The following is a 23,006-nucleotide window of genomic DNA, read 5'->3' on the forward strand; positions in this document are numbered from 1 at the left end:
GAACAGGGGTGGAAGAGCTAAGCTAGTGATTATCTCTCAACTGGTGGAGGGGAAACCCCACCAAGACAGCCCCACAAAGCGCTTCTACAGAGGCCATAGGCGTCCAAAAAGACTCGCCAAGCCTTCCAGGAATTCCATGGACAGAGCAGAGATGGATGTCACGTATCTGGTTCTTTCACCGCTCTGCTTTCAGTCTAGCTGCGCTGCCGTGTGTCTACTCTGTAACTCTGTAACTGTAACTCTGTATCTCTGTACATATGTATCTTTGTATCGTATCTTATCTTGTGGTCGCATGCAGGCAGCCATTGTACGTGGTAGTGTCTCCTGTTTTGTGCCGTGCGGCCACGACGTGCTGCCTGACCGGATAGACTCGGACGATCAGCCGAGATACAGCCGGCCCTCCCAGGGGACGGAGGGTGCGCGGACGGCCTAGAGGTTGCGCGGCCTGCTGCGCCTCGTCCACCTCGACAGCGTCGGCATAGTTGCCCATCAGGAATTGGAGGGAGCCGCCCACAGCGGGCAGGTCGACCGTCTGATCGGTGGCAGAGAAGTTGAGGAGGTTAGCAGCAGCAGCAGTGGTGGTGGTGGCCGTCTTGGCAAAGACAAAGGTATCGTTGGTGTCGGGGTCGAAGAGACGGAAGTCGCCATAGATGAAGAGGTCGGCATGTTGTTTGCGCAGCCGCAGGACGGCCTTCCCGAAGGCGAGGACAGAGTCGGGCTCCTGCTGCTGGCGGGCGACGTTGATCTCAGGGTAGAGGTCGTGCACGCGCATCCAGCCGCCAGCAGGACGGTCAGTGAAGCCGGCGGCCGGGCTGGACGCGTCCCACTCCATGGGCGTGCGGGCATTGTCGCGGCCGAGGATCTGGATGCTGCGACGGACGTAGTCGATTTCGGCCTGGAGAGCGGCCGGATCACCGGACAGCGTGGCCTCGGCAGCAGCAGAAGCGGTGCGGAAGAAGTTGACCGTCTCGATGTCGCGATATTCGTCGATGGGCCAGTTAGCCGGCACGTTGATCATGCCGATCTCCTGGCCCTGGTAGATGAAGAGCGTGCCGGACATGGCGGCCAGCATGAGAGCCAGCAGCTTGGCCGAGTGTGCACGGTCGGCCGGTGCGTCCGAGGCGAAACGCGAGACTGATCGGCCCTGGTCGTGGTTCTCGCAAAAGGCTGTGGTCCAGCCGTCGGTGCCCTCAACAAACTGCTGCCAGCGTGCGACTGTTTGCTTGAGCTGTGGCAGCCGCCATGACTGGAACCGGTACTTGTCGCTGGCACCCTGTCCAATGTCGACAATATCGAATTGGAAGACCATGCTGAGCTGGCGGTCGCCCAGGCCGACGTACTGCAGCACGTGCTTCGGGTCCGGTGTGTGTGGCAGCTCGCCGACTGTCATCGCGTCGTAGCGGCCCAGCACCTGCTCGTTCATCTCGCGCAGAAACTCGTGCATCCGAGGCCCGTTGGCGTACTCTGACCAGCCTGGCTGCTCGTATACGTCCGCGTTGACCACCGGCGCGTCCTTGAACTCTGCTCGCTTGCTGTACATGTTCACGCAGTCGACTCGGAACCCATCCACGCCTCGGTCCAGCCAGAACCGCATCGAGCTGTCGTAGATCGCCTTGCGTGTCTCTTCGTTTTCCCAGTTGAGGTCTGGCATCCTGGCTTTGTCAGCTTCATACTCCTTTTGTCTTTCTTCTCCTTTCTCTTTTCTCTTTTCTCCTCTCTCCTCTCTCTTTTCTCCTTTCTTTTTTCTCCTTTCTCTTTTCTCTCTCTCTCCCTTCCTCTTCCTTCTCCTCTCGTTCACACTCACTCTTTCGCAAACAAGTGCAGATAATACTCCTGTGTGTGCGCGTCCCATTCCCACGTCCCGCCGCTGAAGTAGCTCCTCCAGTTCGTTGGCGGCAGCCGTGTGCCGTCCGCTGCGTAGCGAGCTGGCTTCCATATGTACCAGTCGCGCTTCGGGTTGTCCTTTGACGACCGCGACTCCTTGAACCACGCATGCTCCGCTGATGTGTGGTTGATCACCAGGTCGAGGATCAGCTTCATCCCCCGCTCGTGGCACGCGTCGATGAGCGCCTGCATGTCCTCCAGCGTGCCGTATGGCGCGTAGACCGCCTCGTAGTTGGAGATGTCGTAGCCCATGTCTACCTGCGGGCTCTCAAACATCGGCGACACCCACACAATGTCTACCCCGAGCTCCTTGAGGTAGTCCACCTTGCTGGGGATCCCCGGAATGTCGCCTAAACCATCGCCATTGGAGTCTTTGAAGCTGGCCGGGTATATCTGGTACGCAGTGCCCTCCTTCCACCACAGCCGCTGCGCTGATTCTGGCGGCGACATCGTGCAAGAGGCGTGCGGATTGGAAGGTGAATGCGAACTAACAAGTCGTTGATTGTGGGTCTGAGCGCTGCTAAGAACAGCGGTCATCAACCCTTCACCCAACTGCCGTCTGCCGTTCCAGAGATAGAGCCGAACAGATTGGCCAATCCTCAGAAAATAAAAGTTCACCGTCCCTTTATTGTCGCTCTGCCACCAATTTATATACCCCGTATATAAGGCGCAAATGACACGCCCAACCGGGACACGCTTTTCCGCTCGGTAAGGACCCTGCAGCCTTGCATGCACACCGTACGCATATACTTGTCCACCTGACGACCGTGGTCCGACCCAGTAATATTGTTTTGCCCAACCGGGATTCGTGCCCCCAATTTTTGGGGGGTCGGGCAAACATCACGAGGAGCTTTATTGCTTCGACAACACACGATATCCAGCTTTCGGTAGCCGTTGGCCCGAGCTCGTAGCCGGCAACCAGACTGAAAAGTCGACCCAACAAGCAAGAGTCGCTAAATTCTTCGCTCCGACTTGTGCATCTAACGCTAGGATATTGGGGCAACCGGGAACTGGACAGAGGACTTGAGGGGTATAAACAAGTATCGGGGCTGTCTTGGCGTCGTGGCCAGACGGAACTCGTATTTACCCCAAGTTGTCTATCATCTGCTAATACACGCTGTCCTTGCATCGAGTGACTATGATGTAACCGTAGATGCATCATCGAGATGCGGGTCAAAGTGCAGATGTTCTTGGGCATTATCAGACACAACAGATACACCCAGAGTACCAGACAGCTGGCTGGTCGCTGTTGACAGCACCCGTCTGCCCTCTGTTCAATCTCTGCGCCGGTGTCGGTCGTGGCTGCGATGGCTGCTGCTCCCGTGCTCGTGCCTTCGGTCGTCCCGGTCCCGATTCCGGTCCCGATCTCGCTCTCGCTCCCGCTCTCGCTCTCGCTCTCGCTCCGACTTGTAGCTGTCCTGGTACCGGTCTTCACGCCGCTCCCGTCGCTGCTCTTGCTCGCGTCGGTACTCGTGCAGCTTGGGCGGCCGTTTCTTCTGTATGTTGATGCCCTTGGCATTCCATGCTCCCAGCTCTTCGTCGCCCTTGAGCTCTTTGGCCCCCAGCCCCAGCTGGTTTGGCCGCCTCTTGACCTGCTTCACCTTGGGACCCCGGTCCTTGCCGTCCCAGCCCATCCCACGCAGAAGTGCCGCTCCGAATTCTTCCACCGGCATGGCCTCGTACTCGTCCAGCGTCGATATGTCGGGCGCATCGTGAAAGTCGCGCTGGAACACATCGTCCTCGGACAACTCGTTTGCCGCACCCTCAATGACGAGCCGCGTCTTGGTCCGGTCTGCTATCGTCTGACCAAGCAGTGCGTCCACAGCTGCCTTGTCGATACTGTCGTCGCCTCCCTTCTCTGCGCCTTTATGCACTTCTTCCTCTGTCGCAGTCGATTTGATCTCCTTCTCTTCATCACCGTCTTCTCCAACCGACGCCTTCTCGGTCACGGATAGGCCCCATTTTATCTTCTTATCTGCATCTGCCGGTTCCGTATCCTTCTGTGCCGCTGCACCGGCCGCCTGTGACGGCTTCTGTTGCTGGTACGGGCGTCGACGTGCCCTTGCCTCCGTTTTCCAGTCTCTGTTGGCCTGCTTCTCGATGACCAGCGGCCCGCGTTTGGCCCGCCAGCCGTCGTTCCGTCCATTTTTCTCTAGCTCCGCCCCGTGTTCGCCAAAGGCAGTAATGCGCTCGTGACGGCCTGTCGCGTGGTTGTCGACTTCCGATCCGGACTCGGACGAGTCATCTCCCAAGCCATGTCCGGTTCGTGATCGCTTTCCCAAAGCAGAGGATGGTGCTGGCCTAATTACCTTCTTCGCAGGCCCTGAGGATGATTTTCCAAACTTGATGGCAATCCTGGACGGTCCTGGCTTCCCTGGTTCCGACATCTTCAAGTTGTCCGCGATCAAGCACAATTTACTGGTCTTTGCGTGTCAAGCCTGGGCATTACCCCATATGAGCGGAAATCTTGTCAGCCACACAGTGGCTTGCAATCTTATCCGGCTGAATAAGACTGGAGCGAACTAAGCATTACTCATCCATCATCATTTTTACACAGTTACCAGATTTAACCCCGCACTGTCAGGTATACTGAACACCCAACGGCGAGTTCGATGTTGCCACTGGGCGCATGGCTGAGGAAACCAGTCGGGATTAAATCTTTCCTTTGCTAGCAATGCAAGTCTCCTCGTTCTAATTACCCCAGACGTACTTACGAAGTAAGTTTGGCTTTTCGTAAGAACGCCCTGGTAATCATAAACTTGCTAGAGCGCCGCTAGCCCACTAAAGCTCTAGCGGGGTAACTTCGTAAAGGAGACGTCAAGCCCGCCGATAACACAGCCTGAAAACAGAAATACCCATTGACTAACCCCTTTTCTAGGCCTTACATGGCTTTTTTTCGCTTTATTCTTTGTCGCCTCGGCCAATCGTATCGCGCAACCTTTCCGTCCCCACTATCCCTCAGGCTGTCGAATTAGGGAGAATACGTAAAGAAGGGGATTTGCACAAAAGACACTTGCGTCTTTCCGCTCTTTTCCACCGACAAACCCACTATCTCTGATAAACCATCCCCCCCAAGAAAAAAAACAGCACTGTACGACCAGATTTGGGACGTCGTGAAAAATCGGTCGGGGTCAAAAAAGTGTCATCGTGAAATTGAGTATCGCCCAAAAAACACCACAACACGCCTCTTTTCATCGTTCAAAATACAAGCGACCGTCTATTTTCGACCTGTTGATATATTTTCGACATCCGTTTTGATCAGAAACGGATGTCGCGACTACCCATGACATGACTGAGGCTCGGCCCGCCGACCGCCGCGAGCTTCTGCGAGTAAAGCGGGAAGAATACAGGTGAGGCTCCTTTCATTCGATAGAGCGATTTTTTCTGTTCGGTTTGATGTACAATTCATGATGCTGATGATTTCCAGCTCAATTGTACGGTCGCGCAAACGGAAGCTTCGCGAGCTATACGCACTTGCGACCGACAGCAACGCCGCTCTAAATACGACCGTCTTCGACCTCGACGCGCCGGCATCCACACAAGCCGAAACAAATTTTCTGATCGAAACGGACATCCTAAAGTACGTGCACATCACACACTGACAATCTTATACTCGCGTCTTATAAGCTGCCTGCACACATTGCCGTTTGCTAATTGACTTCGCAGTGGCCGACCTCTTAACGATGCGCTTATACCACCATGGCAAACGCCAAATCTTGACGTCTTGAAACGACAACTGCGGCCTGCCACACCTCCCTTGGTCCAGACGGAAGCTGCACACGCTGTGAAGGCGACTGCCGACCACAAGACGCACCCGACGACACATGTCGAGCGCAGCGAACCGCCGCGCAAACAGACAGACGAGGCCCCGGCACCACCACCTCTTCCGCCGTTGCATCATGGACCAACTTCGCCAAACCAGTTGTCGAATGCGCCATCGACCGATCCGGCAACCCTGACTTCGCGGCGCACCGGTTCCTTGACACCACAGGCGCCTCCTCAACCGATAGCCGACCCGACTCCGGCGCAGAAAGATGGCTCTCTTTCGCTCATGGAGGTTCAGCCGACGCCGAGTGGGCACAATATTACTGCGCCATTGCTAGACACCCAAGCTGTATCGCCTCGGCAGTCACCCGGTTCGAACCGCTACGGCCATCCAGTCGCTGCTCAAGACGCAGAGAAGCGCATGGACATGCACGAAGACGCTGCCACTCCCACCAACAAACGACCATCCCCCGACCCATCCAGAGCTGCCGACATACCATCATCACCTGATTCGATTGCACAAACCGCGACGACCCCAGCGGTCCACGAAGTTTCGACCAACACTAGTCCTGAGAATGAGGCCGATTCATATGCCGACAAAGAAGAGCATACGGCTCACGATCACGGCCCCGATAAGACACAGGACAGCCAACACTCTGTGTCTACTGGTGATACGCGTGACGACACTGTCGAAGCGCAGCTTCTCCATGAGTCGGCTGCGGCAGGCGAGACGCAGGACGACCAGAAAGTGCACGGCAGCGAAGCACTTTCCTCATCCGGCACAGTTGCAATTGAAAATGGACCGGTGCCCGGAAAGAGCAACGGCGCTGAAGCAGCTGCACCTTCCAGTGAGGCGCCAGAGGCAGCAGCACCTCTGACCACAGAACAACAGGTGACTGGCGATGAGACTGCTTCATCACCGATGGACATTGATGAACCAGAACAACCAGGTCTTGACTCAACAAAACGACGGCACTGCAGCAAACAGCGAACCGATGGCTGGCTCTTTGACTGCCATCAGCGTCGCTGCAGTCGAGGATACGAAAAAGCAACCACCCCCATCTCTTATGCTTAGGACGTCCGAGCAGAACACCTCTTTCTTGACAACCGGAGACTCCCGTGCTCTTGCCACTGGCCTGCCCACGCCCAAGCCTTCGACAGATGGAAAAGCTAGTCAGCAGATCAATGATCTTGTCGTTGCAACAAAGAGTGGCAAGAGGAGGGTTTTAACTGTTCTTTTCGGAAAGCAGAAGAAACCCAGGGCGAACGAGCGTGTTGTTTCCTCGAACCTCGCAAAATCAGACAATCTTTTGGTCAGACGATTACTTCACTCCTTTGTTCATTCAGACGTTTGCTCAGCAGTCCAAGTGGCTGAAGAACCTCGACCAGCTTGTCCACCATGCACGGAAGACGATATCGACGGCTGACCTGCAGGCCTCCATATTTGACAGCCAGTCGTGTAAAATCCTGAAGCGCGTCTATCACTTGCAGCAGCAAAGAACAAAATGGTCGCTGCGCCAGCCGAAGAGGTGCCCAGAGCCGATACGCACCAAGTCACACTGGGATGTTCTATTGCAGGAAATGAAGTGGATGCGAACAGACTTTCGAGAGGAGCGCAAGTGGAAGAGGTCCACTGCTCGAAACCTAGCTATTGCTTGTGCTGTTTGGGTTGCCTCCTCACCCGAGCAAAAGAAGGCACTACGGGTCAATGCTTATATTCCTCCTAAACCTGAAGAAAAGAAAACGCCTGCCAAGGTTGTCGAGGCCGAAGATGTGGGCGTGATTGGCAACGCTATGATCGATGCAGCCGTCAGAAGCGAAGAGAGCGACACTACGCCTGCCGATATGGAGCTTACTCTCGTCGATGAACGCGACATTCTCGTGGACTTTGTTGACACTATTTCACCGTCAGCCATCTTCACCATGCAGGAGGATGCTGTGGTGTTCAGTCTGAATCCATCGTCAGCTTCAGATACGCTGTTGGCTGAGCTGCCCATGTATGGCACACCTCTCGAAGTGCCTCAACCAGACTTGATCAAGCCAGACCACGATCCAGACGCCTCATGGCGTCGTCCTGTTGTACCCGTCAGCAAATACATCGAGTCTCCCATTGTTATATCTTCGAGGGGTCCACCGAAAAAGATTGGACGCTATGAAGTCATAGACGAGGAAAGCGACAGCGATGATGAGTTTGTCTACAGCACCGCGAGCGGCCTGATGGCTGCAATGACTACGACGAACATGGCGGCAGAGTATGATGTCGGTCTGTTTGACCCGTCGCTCAAGCCAGTTCGTGAGCGTCTCCACGCAGGCCACCAGTTCCGACCGCCATCCGAGTATCCGATGCCGATGCAATGCTTCTACGAATACAGGGCGCCATCTCAATGGACCGTCGCCGACGATGATCAGCTTAAAAGGCTGGTACGTGAGCTCTCGTATAACTGGTCGCTCATTGCCAGCATTTTGGCTACAAAGTCTCTCTTTGCGTCTGGGGCAGAACGCCGAACTCCATGGGAGTGTTTCGAGAGATGGGTCAGTCTCGAAGGCTACCCTAGTGATGCTTCTCGCTCGCCCTACTTCAAGGTCTATCAGTCCCGTATTGATTTAGCTCAGCGCGCTATCAAAGAGGCGAATGAGAAGGCCATGGTGACGGCGGCGGCAGCAGCCGCAGCAGCAGCCGCAGCACAGACAAAGGGAGCTGCAAACTTACCTCCGCACGCGCCTGTGCAAAGACGCCGGCCCACGCTGGCTGTCCGGGTGGAAAGGCACCGCAATCAGAAGTATCTCGCGATGATTGAGTCGATGAGGAAATTGGCTAAGAAACGGGAGGTCACTCTGCACAAACAACAGCAGCAAGCCCATGCTGCGGCATCCCGCAAGGCAAATGAGCCAGTGCAGCAGAAGCCACCTACCAAGAGCCCGAAGGAATATAGCCGACTGCGCTGGGAACGGGACCAGAAGATGGCCGAGAGAATGGCAGAACTTGCACAAAGGCAAAGTGATGCTAACAGGAGGGTATGTGTTGTCGTGCCCAGTATTGGTTTTCTGTTCTTGATGCTAACGTAGACAGAACTTCCTGGCTCGGTCCCAGGGCCAATCGATGGCAGCACCTGGCGGTGTAGGTGCGGTTCCGCCGCAAGTTGCCGCCCAGATGGCAGCTAATTCCATGAACATGGCAGCCCGTGTGAATGTGGCCGGTCAGCACGGTGCTGTGCCAGGGCAGCCACGGCCGCGGATGCCGATGCAAGTGCCGGTCAACCCAATGGTTGGTCTGCAGGCGCATATGGCGGCTGGCACTGCGCCGACGCCTATGTCGATGAACAGCGTGCAACAAGCACAGCTGCAGCAGGTATTGCAGGCCCAACGGATGATTGCCCAGGGGCAGCAGCCAGACATCAATCTCGTTCTTCAGGCTCGTCGGATCCACGATCAACAACGGGCCGTGCAGCTTCAGCAGCAACAGGTCCAGCAGCAGGTTCAGCAACACCAACACCAGCAACTGCAGCAACAACTACAGCAGCATCAGCATCAGCAGCAGCTGCAGCTGCAGCAGCAACACGCTCAACATGCGCAGCACTCCCAGCAGTCTCAGCACGCCCAACATCTGACGCCACAGCAACAGCAACAGCAACAGCTGCACCAACAACAGTTGCAGCAGCAGTTGCAACAGCAGTTGCAGCAACAGGCCCAACAGCATGCTCAACAGCAGGCCCAACAGCATGCTCAGCAACAGGCTCAGCAACAGGCTCAGCACGCCCAGCACGCCCAACAGGCCCAGCAACACGTCCAACACGCTCAGCAAGTGCAGCACGTTCAGCAAGTTCAGAGTCAGCAGATGGCCAAGGTTCCTTCTGTTTCTCAAAGCTCGCCGGGCAGCGTGCGCTCCGTTATGAGCGGAATAAATCAGCAGAACTTTTTTGCCAACTCACAAGCTGGTGTGGCCCAGTTCAACTCTCCGAACGTCCCGGGGCATGGGCTCTCCGGTGGCTATGACTATGGCATCTTTGCCGGCGGGATCTCCCCGGCCCTGTCACTGCGCCTCAGCAGTTGCCTCCAAACGTGATGGGCACAGATCCGAGAGCTGGAAAACTCATTCCGCGCTAAGAACCCTGCTCTCACTCCTGAACAGGCACGAACGATGGCTTTCCAAAAACTACTCGCAGATCATGCTGCTGCAGAGGGCTACTGCCATGCATGCAGCATCTGGGACTGGCCCACAACAGCCTCTAGCAGGGACGAGCCCACGCCAGTATGCGCAGCTCCTGCGGGCCCAACAGGCCCAACAAGTTCAGCAGGCGCAGCAGGCAGGACCGCACCACACAGCGACAGGAGCGCAGGGCGTGCAAGGTGCACAGCACCCGGTACAGCGCCAGGGCTCGCCGCTGACGGCGGCACAACTTCAGGCAGCTCAGAACGCGCGGCAGGCTAATGGAACAGCCGTTGCTGGTGGGGCTTTGTCGTCTCCCTCCAAGTAAGAGCTTTATCGTTATAATATTATTTCTTGGCGACGCTAGGTATTGTCGGGTTGATGGTGTCCATGGAAATGTCCCGTCTCAAACCGGGTATAGAAACAGGCGTTGCTTGCTTGCCTGATGTAAGGCAGACTAAACGAGTCTGCAGGCGTATGCGAAAAGGGATGATGAGTCGCGGTCTACTTTAGGTCTAGCCAGTATTTAGACTCCATCAATGATAAGATAAGATATGCAAGATAAGCCAAGAAAATGCGATAAGCAAAACTTTCTGCTCAATGCCTGGAAGCTAGAAAAAAAAGTAGGAAGACGCCAGCGTTTGTCACAACACCACTGCACCTCACCACTTCTGCACGAAGATCGCGATTATGAAGCGGAAGCGGGAGTCAAAAGAGCCGGCAAAGTCTGCGAAACCGACACAGAAGCCGGAGGTGAAGGTCACTGCATCGAGCAGAGTAGAAAAGGATGCGGCAAATCGGGCTGTGAAGAGAGTCAAGAGCACGAAGAATGGCGGCAGAGGAGAATCTACGAGTGTGCCAGCAGTGTCAGCAGGAGACAGCACTGTCGTTGTTCTTGGTGATGCGCCGGTGACGATACAGATTGTGGCCGGGTCATACGACCGCACGCTGCACGGGGTCACAGTGACGATTCCGCGCGGCGACAGCAAAGCAGTACAGTTTGCGGACACATTCCTATTCAACGCACACACGTCTGCGATCCGGTGTCTGGCGTTGTCGCCGCCATCAGTGGCAGTGCCGGGACAGGGACAGAAGGTGATGCTGGCGACGGGCAGCACGGACGAGCGGATCAACGTGTACAACCTATCAGCACATCCGGCGGCGGCGTCAGCGAGCGCAGCCGGAGAGGAGGAGCGGCGGCTGATGGCAACGGTGGTGCCGGGGCCGGTGATGGCAATTGCGGAGAGCAGCAAGAACCGGGAGCTGGGCACGCTGCTACACCACGCGTCCACGGTGACGCACCTGTCGTTCCCGACGCGGTCGAAGCTGCTGTCGGCCTCGGAGGACTCGACGATTGCGGTGACGCGAACACGGGACTGGTCGCTGCTGTCGACGATCAAGGCGCCGGTAGCCAAGCCGGGCACGGGTGGCAGCATCCGGCGGCCCGCGGGCGACACGGCCGCGCCGGGTGCGACGCCGTCGGGCGTCAACTTCTTTGCCGTGCACCCGAGCATGAAGGTCATGCTCAGTGTCAGCCGCGGCGAGCGCTGCATGCGTCTCTGGAATCTGGTCACGGGCAAGAAGGCCGGCGTGCTAAACTTTGGCCGCGACCTGCTGCGCGACCTGGGCGAGGGCAAGCATGCGCCGGGCGAAGGCCGTCAGGTGCTGTGGGGACGGACGTTTCCGAGCGACAGTGACAGTGACAGCGACGACAGCGCGCCCACAGACGAGTTCGCCATCGGCTTTGACCGCAACGTCGTCGTCTTCGGCATGGACAGCCTGCCGCGGTGCAAGGTCCTGGCCGACGCGCGGACCAAGACGCACGACTTTCATTACGTCGAGGTGGACAGCGACGACAACAACAGCAACAACAAAAACAAGCCGCTCTCGGTCCTGGCTGTCGCTACGGAAGATGGCCGGATCCTGCTGTGCTCGACACGGCCAGACGACCTGGTGCCGGCAGCGGTGGCGGACGAGACGACCGAGCAGCAGACAGAACGCAGGACGGCGTCGTCTGCTGCGCCGCTGCCGTGTGCCCGCCTCGTCGGCCATTTTGGGGGCAAGGCGCTGGGCATCCAGGAGCGGATCAAGGCCTTCAAGGTGCTGACCGTGATGGAGACCGCGCCCGGGGCAAAGAAGAAGACACAGCTGCAGCAGGTGTTCTACATTGTCACGGCGGCCAGCACGGGCGCGCTGCGCATCTGGCGGCTCCGGGGGGGGGAGCTACGGCAGGCAGTCGAGAGCAGCCGAGACGCCGCGGAAGCAAACAAGGAAGCCGGTCGCCAGGTTGGCCAGCTGCTGGGAACGTACCAGACGCCTGATCGCATCACGTGCATGGAGGCGTTTGTGATGATCCCGCGTCCAGACGGTGTGGACGAGAGTGAGGACGAGGAGCCGAGTGTGGACGAGGATGAGGATGAGGATGAAGACGACGAATGAGCGAATGGGCGAGGCTACAAAATTAAGGCGACAAGAGGCAGATAGAACGAGACAGGACCCATGATGCATATGGAGGCAGTCCAGGACAGTCATTGCGAATACTATGTAGAAATGGGCGCCAAAGACGTGCTTTGAACTGTGCCATTCCAGCTGCAGGTTGTGGGTAGTTGTACGCAATACTTGGCACGACGTATTATTAATCAGCCACCAAAGTCAAATGCAAATAATGGCGTTGCACTAGACATGCAAAAGGGGCGCTCTACTGCACGTGTGGCCGCCACAAAGCGGGGTAACGACGAATCAATAGCACAACTTTCTGCAGGTAATATACGCACTGTTTTTGCATACCGGCCAACGGAAAATACAACTGTGAGTTCTGATATTGTTAGACCTCACCCAGCAAGGCCTCAGGTGGGGGATAAAAAAGCTGTGCAGGGATTGAAAAGAAGGCACTGGCCAGTAAAACTAGCCACATGGGACACTCAAAGGCAGCACGTACTCTCATCCACCACTCCTGGGCCCTAGCAGCTCAGCTACTTTTGGAATCTTGGACGTCGAAACGGTAGTGATGACCTTGCCACACAGAACACATTCTTGGCCAGTTGGCATGCATACGCTGCCGTTCCTCCCACTAACAAGACGAAATAAGCAGTTAGCGCCAAGAACCTGGGACACGAAAGCCGCGTCATGATGCACTATCGGCTTACCTCGACTGGCCTCGGGAAGCCGCACGTACACCTCATCTTCGGCTTTTAAACCACGCACTGTATCGCCCGTACTTACAACCACACCCGAAGCGTCGTATTTAGTTTTGTACAGGAATCTTGTGGACAGACATCAGCCTGGATCCCGAGCTACACCACAATGGGCCGAAAATTACAGAACTTGGCTCACTGCTTAGTCAACACCAGTTTGAACCCTCCGCCTGCCTTCTTCACGTCCACCGGATGGTAAGGATTCATACAGATCATATCTTGGTCTACAGAGCTTATGTGTAGGTAGATTTCTTGCTTAATCAGCTGACGTCTACTTGGGCGAGGTCCACTACGTCGTAGATTTTGGCTCTTGGCTGTCGGCATATTGAATCTGCCAGCAATCTGGGGGTGGAGCCTAAGCGCTCCGTTGGCCAAAGATGGCCCCGGCGTACTCCGTATTTTTCAACGGGTGCTACATAGTATACGAGTAAACGGGATTGGTATTCCATCTGCTTACGTCGCATGTCATGTAGAATTAAGAGACGCCATGTACCCCCATACATACGTACTGTATAATGTTCCGGCTGGATTGAAAGAAAGCTAGATGGCTATCGTTCGACTTAGCTCGCACCGGCCTACTCGTTACTTACGTTCAGTCTCGCATTTGACGTGCATTTAAAGAATAAGTCGAATTCAGAGTGATGCACGAGTCTGATGGACATAGAAAGCAGTCCATCCTGTGTATCAAATGATGGAATTGATCATGCATTTGCTTCCATGGCGCTACTTAGGCTTGGCACCAATCCGCAAATACAAAGGCCAAGGCCTGTCGGCGCCTGAGTTCTGTTGCACCGGCGGACAGCTTTAGGGTCCTTTCGAGTCGGTCAGTATTCTACCCGTAATTCATCGCCTTCCAGTCCGTTCTAGTCCATCGCCGCTCCGTCGGCTGTACTTTGAACATCACCACACTCTCATGAAGCAGTATAAAAACAACGGCATGACACGAATAATTTTTCAAGTCTTCTCTTTCACATATTCCAAATCGCACATCTTCAATCCTGATTGAAACAGGATCTCCATCTCAAGCCACATTCTCCATCGATTACAACTTATTCCACCAGTCTTGCACGCAGTCAAAATGGCGTCAGTCGGCTATCTCCGGCCGTCGATGATTCAGCAGAACTTCCCGGGCGCACCAAAGTTCACTGAGAAAGACATCCCCGACCTCTCTGACCGGGTAATTCAAACTTGATTCAATTGCATATGCAATGGACAGAAGCTGACCTTGTGTGCGCAGGTCTATATTGTCACCGGCGCAAACACAGGTGTTGGCAAGGAGCTTACCCAGATTCTCTATGCTGCCAACGGCACTGTCTATCTAGCCTGCCGATCAAAAGGCAAGGCTCAGAAAGCTATCGAAGAAATCAAGGCTGCGGCTCCGGGCTCCAGGGGCAGGCTTGCGTTCTTGCCTCTTGACTTGAGTGACCTGAGCACAGTCAAGCCGGCTGTTGAGGCGTTCAAGGAGACAGAGGACAAGCTAGACGTGCTCTTCAACAACGCCGGAGTCATGATCCCACCAGAGGACAAGAAGACCGCCCAGGGCTACGACATGCAGCTCGGGACAAACTGCCTTGGACCCTTTCTGTTCACGAATCTCTTGACACCCACACTGAGACAGACGGCAGCACTTCGGCCGAGAGGCTCGGTACGTGTCGTCTGGGTTGCATCCATGGCGGCAGAGCTGTACTCCGTGAAATACGGCATTGATATGAGCAATCTGAAGGGGAAAGACTACATTAGAAAGCAAGATCCCATGACACTGTACGGGAACAGCAAGGCCGGCAACTATCTGCACAGCTTCGAGTACGCGCGCCAACACAAGAACGATGACATTATCAGCGTGGTAAGCATATGGGCATCTGTGCTGTCGTTTCGGGACACATCAAGCTAATAGCTTCATTAGGCAGCGAACCCTGGAAATCTTGACACCGATCTATACCAGTTAACAAACGAACAGGGATTCTTCTTGCGGATGAGCATGCAAATGTTCACAAAGATCATGCTCCATCCTCGGATCTATGGGGCCTACACGGAGCTGTTTGCAGGCCTGTCGCCAAACGTGACTGTGGAGAGGACTGGACAGTGGAGTATGTCAACTGCCTCTGCTCGAAATAGTTATTTGGACGGGCGAGTGCTAACACTAGACAGTTGGACCTTGGGGCCGCTTTTTCAATATCCGCAAGGACATCGCGGTCGGTGCGAAGCCGACTTCCGAGGGTGGTTTGGGTGTCGCGAAACAGTTCTGGGACTGGACCATTGCACAGGTTACGCCGTTTATCTGAGCCTGTCGGTATACTAAGTGGAAGCCGGCGTTTTGATGAGACGGGTTTGAATAGTAACGATGCTTAATAGAATGCTAATATTGCTTGCGGATTAGATGGTAGCGATTTGTCTTTTAACATGATCCCTGAAGTTTTTAAATATATTCTAGTACTTAATCAGTAAATCACTAATTACCAAGTCTTCTTTACGCATAGCTCAGAGCCAAAAGATCCTTCTACAGGTCGAACAATAACTACAGGTTGATCATGGACAAATGCGTCGCCTACCACCTTGAACGTAGCTTTCTCGTCGTTGTACGTGACGCAGCGCACAATAGCAGGTGCAGAGGCTCTACGTACAATACAGAGTTGATTACCTTCCGTCGTTACGTTCAGCACAGCCCCAGGAAGATCACTCTCTGTCACGGCCAGCCGACGCTCCTGCATTGTCTTCTGCACATACGTACAAGTAGACACATCCGACACAGGCGTCGCCCCCGTAGTGTACGAATACTCATCCACATGACGTAAAGGCGGCTCATCAGACTCGTGCTTGTGAACCAACTCGTCATCATTTGTCAGAACAATACCGTAGAGGTTTGTAACTGAATTGCAAGCGGTCTCGCCTTGCGGTGTGGCACTATCAGTCTGCTGGTAGCATGCTGCTCCTGGACAAACACCAGCGAGGATTTACTTCAACCTCTTCCCTGAGAACCCAAAACTTATTTCTGGTGACGGTGGACGTCTTTGCTGGGCCAGATTTTACCTTTGTTTGGGGTGAAAAGGTCTATGGTTTAGAAATGGGGGGCAAAAGCAGTGCCTCTCCTTCTTCTACGACAGCGAGTTTTTTTTTGGATAATTAGCCGGCCATCAGCCTCCTCGGCACGATTATCTGCACGTTCCATCCCACCCACCCGAAAATCGGGTGAATTACCGCTGCTCCCAGCCGTTGGCGTTTTACCAGTACGTTTCTACCGATGCAAGGGAAGTCTGAATCCCAAGACGGACAGTATCCTCGTTTCTTGTCGAGATAAGTCATAGTGGCCATCGAGACAAGAGGTCTTTACAGAAGCCCTGTGACAGAAATAAGACGGAACATAGCCACTAAATCTCTTCGACTGCTTGGTTGTAGTTAGGTTGTGGCGCTTGTTCGGCATTGAAAGGCAGGGCTTTGCAGAGCCCTACATATAGCTGAGAGCAGCTCAGCCCTCCGAGGTCTTGTCCTTTAGTACCTGACACTCTGTGGGTCGATCTCATGGTCGGCTTCAAAGAATCTGAAGCAGTCGGATATGTCCGATCGAAAGTGTAGTATATTCACTGGTCGTATGCCCCAAGGCGAGATGTAAAGAAGTGCGTTTCTACTATATTTTGAAATTATTACTATATTTCATATGTCGTGCCGAAGTTTTGATCGAAGATACAAGGAGAGAGAAAGAAGATATAGACAATGGTAGGTTTCCCCTTTTACCTATCTTCTCCCCTTTTACGGAGTATACCCTCCTTTTAACTCTTTCATTCTAGGGATCTCTCCTTTTTTAATTTGGCGGCTGGAGCTGCAACTCCTTAATGGTACTCCGTACATGCTTAGATACTAGTATTTGCAAGATACTCCGTACTCTGTAAGTTCCTTGCATTCATTTGGCGTATGCGCTTGTCGAGGGTGCTATAAGGGGCTAGAGTGCAAACTTCGTTCTCGAAAAAAGGAAGTATCACAGTGCGCCCCGCTGGAGGCGCTAAGCATGTTCGATTCTGTCGGAAAGCGTGGAACAGGTTTGCATGGGGTGCTTCTAATAATAAGCATGTGAAAATCCCTCCACTTGCCGTTTTCTCTTACCTTCCCCATTGCTTTCCAGTCAAGTTTCAGAATTAGGATAGCAACAGTTGGTACGGAGTATAGCCGTTCGACTTGCCGACATGGCATTTTAGGCGGGTTAGCCATGCACAGCAACGGGATGACGGGCGACAAGGTGTCCGAAAATACTAATATAGGTATCTGACAGAACGTAAATTGCAAAGATTGTAAACGATGACCCTTAAAAACTGTCAAATCGTCCACTCTAATTCTGGGCTGGAACCAAAATTAGTGCCCACAAAAAAGCTAAATATACTGCCAGAATCGGCCTGTCAGCTTCCCCGACGTCTTTTTTCATTCCAGCGCGTTTTGGCAGTGCTTTTTTCTTCCTGACCTCTCTTGTCTCATTCATGATTATACCTACTTCACGCTCTACTGTGTGCCTGTTTGAGACATCTGCTTTCAGGCCGCCTGTTCTGTCTTACTATCTCGTATCTGGCTAAGCTGGATTCATCTTTCCACTTTTAGACAACCAGAACGACAGAACATACCATTTGCTCGCCCACCCTCACAACATCTTTCTACGGTGGTAAGATACTCTCCGACAGTGTCGCAACCTTTTCGTCCTCTCATATGCTGCTGCCTGCTGCCTAATTGAGATATTTGGACACCATTTTTTGCTATCTTTCTGTATTTCGGCCAGACTGGTCGACGGAAATGGAAACTGGATTTCTGCCTCCTTACGACAGACCCCAGAACAACAAGTGATTCGCCCGTCAGCAACAGATACACACCCTTTTGACGACACAATTTCCCCCTATCGATACTACCCATCTCTTTTTTCCCGCCATGTCTCAAGACGCGCAGCCTTTTGTCGTCCACCAGCCCATTCCTCGACGGCCTTTCGCTAAACCGGCCATACCACTAGAACACGAAAAGGATGAACGGGATGCGACAGAGGATGCGGTCCAGACGATGGGCCAGAAGCGTCTTGCACAGCTGGACTGCCTGCAGATTCTTGCGCCGGGTGACGCTGCGCGTCGCATCCGTGATACCCACAAGCAGAACTTGTATGACCTCAGCATCCCATTGACACCCACTGGAAGTTCTGCCTTTCTGTCCAGCATGACCTCATCTACCCTATTTGGCATATTCGGCTCGACCTCCGACATCACTCCTTTTGAGACAAGCACGCCGACTCGGACGCAATTTGGCAGCGACGAAAACGAAAATGAGAACGAGAATGAGGATGGCGAGGAGGACAGACGCAGCGGCGTGACCGACGCTGATGTGGCCGCGATCCGGCAGGCGTCTATGGACCTGCTGATGCTACAGCGACAGGGGAAGCATCCTGGGCAACGGGACGGCCCAGATGGAGGATACTCACGTCCGCAGCAGTGGACAGCCAGCACTTCTGCGCATGCGCAGTTGCAGTCATCCTGTGGCCGCATCTTCGTATTCGGCCGGGCTGTTCTCTTGTTTGTTCTGGGTATGGGCTATGGCGTGCTGGTGTCGAGGCTTCACTCCGAGACCCAGGACAGGTTTGTCGACGGCACAGCAGCGTCAGCCGTCGAACAAGACACGGCATCGGCTGCTCGACGAGGCACTGCATACGATGCCACGAACGACTGGTGCTACCTGGTCTCGTGGGGAATTTCCGGCGTTGTGCTCGGCTTACTGCTGCCGTGGTTCGACAGCCTGTGGAATCGCACGTTTGGCATCGACGGCCAGCACGCCCGCGACAAGAGCCACATGGCTCCGGAAACTGACTGGGCTCTGGTTGTGCGCGGCATTGGCGCTTTTGCCGGCATTGCCTTGGCTATGGTGAGCTATTTATTGTCTTTTTTCTCGTCTGCATCATTCCATTCGTCTCTGACTTCCACCAGCGCAAACTGCAATGGGCCTCGACGTTGCAGGCGTCGCTGACACTCGCCCTGACGAACCCGTTTCTCTGGTACTTGCTGGATAGGTCCAAGTCCGGGCTGCTGCTGGCTACGGCGGTCGGTCTGGTCGGCTCCGTCGTGCTGACGGCCCTCGAGCTCGACCTGATGCCCAACCCGGGCAGCCGTCGTGATGACCTCTATGCCACACACTGTGGAGGAAACGGGGTTTACGCGTCCCAGTTTAACGGCTCGACGACATTGTCATCCGCCAGTCGTGCCGAGAGCAGCTCCAGTGCGACAGCTATATCATCGTCTGCGTCGACAGCGGCGACAGCTGCGGCAGCTGCGGCAGCGGCTGCGAGAAACTTGGTCTCTGGAGCCACGGTCGAGATGGCCATCTGGATGGTCAGCGTGCTTTTCTGTAGCTGCGTGTGCTTTGGGAACATTGGCCGACGGCTAGCATTGCGGCCGGCGACCGTCTTGACAAGCGCTGTCGTGGGCGTGGCCAGCTCTTAGCCATTAGAATCTGTGTGTGATTCTTATCTCTTGTATGTTCGGCTTCACTTTCTGCCAGCGGGTTTGGGTTACGGTTTTGAATTTTGGTGCATCTCAACGACGACCACCACGATTCCCCTTTCCTTTTTTCTACTCTTTTGGATTATTTCTTTGGATCATAGGTTGGGTTACGGACGCAGCGGTGCCATACAGGCCTTGCTTCTTTTCGTTTTCTGGGTTTGGAAACAAAACACGATGCTGGAATTTTGGCGGCCTTTTGGATGGGCCGAGTCGATTTCTTCATGTATTACTGGGAGCATTCAACAAAATCAGCGTACACAGCGAACTCTCTCAACGACGAGCGCTGCACAGAATAAAATAAGCCTGTCTGTTTGGGAAGTTCTTCCCGTCTCTGAAACTATTCTTGCATGGATTCTAATTGTGATGACATATTGTACAGGATAGCAAGGGAGGGAATCCGCAAGGAATGAAAAGAATATGAGTAAAGACCCACCATAAGTTTAGAGTATCCAAACGCCTCCATCTTGACCCTCGCTTACTTGGCCCCCTCTTTGCTTCCGTTCTCCTCAGAAGCTGGTGCTGGAGGTTGATCTGCATCCACCATTGTTGCGTCTTCATCTTTTCCCTCGGTAGACTCGCCGTTCACCGTCTCTGCAACCTCAGCTGCGGCTGTGGCTGCTGCATCGTCACTAGACGCCTTTCCGTCGTTATCCTGCAACTCCTCTTCCAGCCCATAGATGTACGATTCTAGCACCTTCACCGTGCTCTCTGGGCCATCATCGGTCAACACCTTGTCGAACAGCCCACTGGCATCACTGCCACCACTCAACTTCTCCAATATGGTCTTTGCACCCTCATCAGACTCGCTCTGGCCGCTTTCCTTGAGCTGCTCTTCCAGAGATTCCACACTGGATGGCTGCAAAAACACGTACCGCGCTACGAACTCATTACCCTTGGCCGATTGAACGGGCTGATGCAAACTGGTAAGTCTTCCAGGTACAAAAAAAAACAACTTCTTGTTGAAGAAAAGAGAAACAAAGACTTACCTTCGTAGTGCATCAAAACCAGTGGGCACCTTGCCGGTATCTTTGACCGCGTCCACCAATGCCTTCTGTGTCCCGTACATGATAAAACCGACCCAACCCCGAAACAAACGAACCTGTCAACGTCAAGCATCGTATTGAAGGTTTTGGAGTCAACGTGGTGGTACCGCTTCTTTCCCGCTTGGGGCGACGGCTGCTGTGGTGACGGATTGGTTGTGAAAAAACCTACGACACCAAACACGCCAGGGTTTCGCTCCAGCAGCAATTTGCTCAGGCTTTCTGCGGACGCGTCTGCCAGGCTCACAAGGACTAATGGCCGTGTGTCTTCCGGCAGGCTGTCTTTGTTGACAGGCTCACCCTCAGCGCTGGCAGCTTCGCCACCAGCTATCCCGTCGCCCGCATCTTCCTCAGTATCGTCAGCGTACACGACCGAAATGTTCTTGTCGTCGTCGATCTTGTCGAATACCGCAAGCTTGCATTGCCGCGCAATCCTCAGAGCTCGCCAGGTCTTGCTGGCTTTCCGCTCCTCTGCCAACATCTTGGACTGATCGCTATCTGGCATTTCAATTTCCAGGTCTTTCGTTGGCAATTTCCTTCTCAAAGAAAGACATTTCCGGCAAGGCAAAACGTTTCGGCTGTTTGAGCTTTTCGAGCGCATCGGCTTCATCCTCGTCATCGTTCAAGAAGTCCAGCGAGAATGAGCCCATGGACATGTTGTTACGACGCCGATGTCTGGCAAATGCCTTCTGTGCACCGTCTTTGGCACTCACAAACTCCTCTGCCGAAACGCCCGGACGCTCTATCGACTGGCATGATTCTACCTTCCACCGCACCCAGTTCTTATCCCTGGCTAGAATCGTATCAACCATGCGGAAGAAGTATGCACCATCGTCGTCGCTGTTCCTGATGTGCTCTGTTATGTGATGCTTCATTTTCGTCACCCAAACTGTGTCTTCCTCGCTCAGAACATGGTCCGAGTAGGTGACAGACTTGTTGGGCGTACTGGCCGTGGCGAGCTTTTTCTTGGCGCTGGGCGACAACGAGAGGAGAAATTCAACAATGATTAGTGCTTGGAGCAGAAAGTGCCGGCGGAACGTCAGGTCGCTTGTCTGTGAGATGTTAGCAAGATGCTGCGCCTCGGTGGGCACGGCTGACCTACCTCGAGTTGAAAGAGGTCCCGACTGGTGAGATACTTGGGGTTGTATGTGTCGGCGAGTTCGTCCTCCTTGTCTCTCTTGCGCTTCGTCCCACGTCTGACGTCGTCGGTATGCCGTGTGCTGTGTGGGCGGCGTTCGTTATTGATCTTCTGGAAGGCAGCTAGCGATGCTTCGAGACCGGATTTGAACTGCGCAAATTGCGCTGGCTCAAACAGCGTCTTAGGCTGGCTGAAACTTGTTTGTAGAGACCAGAAAACAGGATACAGCACCTCAAAATCGATATTTTTGGGGTCGGTGGCTGGTTTCGAGCCATCCATGGCGCCATCTACATCCATCTTGTCACCGCCCTCGGTCTCCTTCGCAGCGTCCACATCGTACGTAGTCACATTCTCGATATGGTACTCTCCACGAAGGTTCACCGAGCTCTTATCGCCAAGGGGGAACACCTGAAAGAGGAAGATAAAGACGCGACCACAAAATGGTGTATCCTCGGCACGGGAGAGCCGTCTCAAGAGGTCGTTGCAGCTTCGCAAGATGACAAGCTTCTTGCTGTTGAAACTATTCGTCGTTATTCGCTCACGCCTCGACTCAAGGTAATCGAACACCTTGCGACATCCTGCGATTGTTTGACTGTCGAGGAGCTCCTCAATTAGCCAGAAGAGCAGAGCCGGGTCGCAGTGGCCGTCATCGGCGAGAATGGAGAGTATGTCGAACAAATTCCAGACGCGGACGAAACCCGGGGAGTCAATAGACCTGGCGGCCTAAGTTTTGTTGGAGAGGAGAGTAAGCTACCGAACTAGAACAGGGTAGAGGAAGTTTAGGTGCTGGCAGCATGAGAACGCACAATAAGACCACCGAACACATCGCGGGTTGCTGTCTCGACGATTGCGTTTTTTCGCGTCTTGGGGTCGTTCTGTGGGAAGTCGAGAATGATCTCTATCTGTTCATATACACCATCTAGATCGGACTTGCTGATCGCAGGTTCGATCTCTGTAGTCGGCTTCACAGCTTCCGCATGGTCGAGAAGCTGTTGGAGGTAGATGTAGAATGTTTCGACGGCGGGGATGCCGTGGCTGTTGACGTTGAGAGCGGGCATAGCTATGTTGAAGCTGGTATTAACGTTTATGGGCTGGTACCATAGTCGACTAAGTCGGATCCTGGTGATCTGGCAAAAGGCCAGAGATATTGATTGAGAGTGTGACCGCAGTCGAGATGTTCGCGTTGATTAATCTTTTTTAAGTCTAGAAATGCGCGAGGTAAGAAATTAATGGAGAACTGTGGCTTAAAGCAAGGCTGGCCAATCAAACATCAGAGCTTGCTACAAGCTCCAGCCACCGACGCCACCTCGAAGCCTGGTAATTAAG

The 23,006-nt window shown here is 54.1% G+C and overlaps 7 protein-coding genes across 7 annotated transcripts; 4 read left to right on the forward strand and 3 right to left on the reverse strand.

Annotated features, from left to right (window-relative positions):
• Positions 1-277: 277 nt before the first annotated feature.
• On the reverse strand, positions 278-2,334 carry CMQ_2815 (maltase; the record flags this gene model as incomplete). The annotated part of the gene is made up of 2 exons (XM_014316893.1): positions 278-1,652; positions 1,805-2,334. 2 exons carry the CDS (start codon positions 2,332-2,334, stop codon positions 278-280), a joined length of 1,905 nt encoding a protein of 634 aa, XP_014172368.1.
• Positions 2,335-3,158: 824 nt separating this feature from the next.
• On the reverse strand, positions 3,159-4,271 carry CMQ_2667 (g-patch domain containing protein; the record flags this gene model as incomplete). The annotated part of the gene is made up of 1 exon (XM_014316745.1): positions 3,159-4,271. The coding sequence occupies one exon, from the start codon at positions 4,269-4,271 to the stop codon at positions 3,159-3,161; it is 1,113 nt and encodes a 370-aa protein (XP_014172220.1).
• Positions 4,272-5,172: 901 nt separating this feature from the next.
• On the forward strand, positions 5,173-10,124 carry CMQ_3188 (myb and hsa domain containing protein; the record flags this gene model as incomplete). The annotated part of the gene is made up of 7 exons (XM_014317266.1): positions 5,173-5,234; positions 5,312-5,464; positions 5,551-6,541; positions 6,997-8,664; positions 8,720-8,961; positions 9,514-9,708; positions 9,779-10,124. 7 exons carry the CDS (start codon positions 5,173-5,175, stop codon positions 10,122-10,124), a joined length of 3,657 nt encoding a protein of 1,218 aa, XP_014172741.1.
• A 362-nt stretch (positions 10,125-10,486) lies between these two features.
• Positions 10,487-12,235, forward strand: CMQ_2854 (60S ribosome biogenesis protein; the record flags this gene model as incomplete). Its single annotated transcript, XM_014316932.1, has 1 exon — positions 10,487-12,235. One exon carries the CDS (start codon positions 10,487-10,489, stop codon positions 12,233-12,235), a length of 1,749 nt encoding a protein of 582 aa, XP_014172407.1.
• Positions 12,236-14,068: 1,833 nt separating this feature from the next.
• CMQ_2909 (short chain dehydrogenase reductase) lies at positions 14,069-15,272 on the forward strand (the record flags this gene model as incomplete). The annotated part of the gene is made up of 4 exons (XM_014316987.1): positions 14,069-14,167; positions 14,228-14,833; positions 14,948-15,077; positions 15,139-15,272. The coding sequence occupies 4 exons, from the start codon at positions 14,069-14,071 to the stop codon at positions 15,270-15,272; spliced, it is 969 nt and encodes a 322-aa protein (XP_014172462.1).
• A 2,620-nt stretch (positions 15,273-17,892) lies between these two features.
• On the forward strand, positions 17,893-19,442 carry CMQ_2968 (insig domain containing protein; the record flags this gene model as incomplete). Its single annotated transcript, XM_014317046.1, has 2 exons — positions 17,893-18,867; positions 18,930-19,442. 2 exons carry the CDS (start codon positions 17,893-17,895, stop codon positions 19,440-19,442), a joined length of 1,488 nt encoding a protein of 495 aa, XP_014172521.1.
• A 535-nt stretch (positions 19,443-19,977) lies between these two features.
• On the reverse strand, positions 19,978-22,738 carry CMQ_2614 (tho complex subunit; the record flags this gene model as incomplete). Its single annotated transcript, XM_014316692.1, has 6 exons — positions 19,978-20,350; positions 20,489-20,601; positions 20,715-21,036; positions 21,095-21,594; positions 21,645-22,403; positions 22,487-22,738. 6 exons carry the CDS (start codon positions 22,736-22,738, stop codon positions 19,978-19,980), a joined length of 2,319 nt encoding a protein of 772 aa, XP_014172167.1.
• Positions 22,739-23,006: the final 268 nt, after the last annotated feature.

This window comes from Grosmannia clavigera, assembly GCF_000143105.1.
Source record: "Grosmannia clavigera kw1407 unplaced genomic scaffold GCSC_144, whole genome shotgun sequence".
Taxonomy (NCBI): Eukaryota; Fungi; Ascomycota; class Sordariomycetes; order Ophiostomatales; family Ophiostomataceae; genus Leptographium; species Leptographium clavigerum.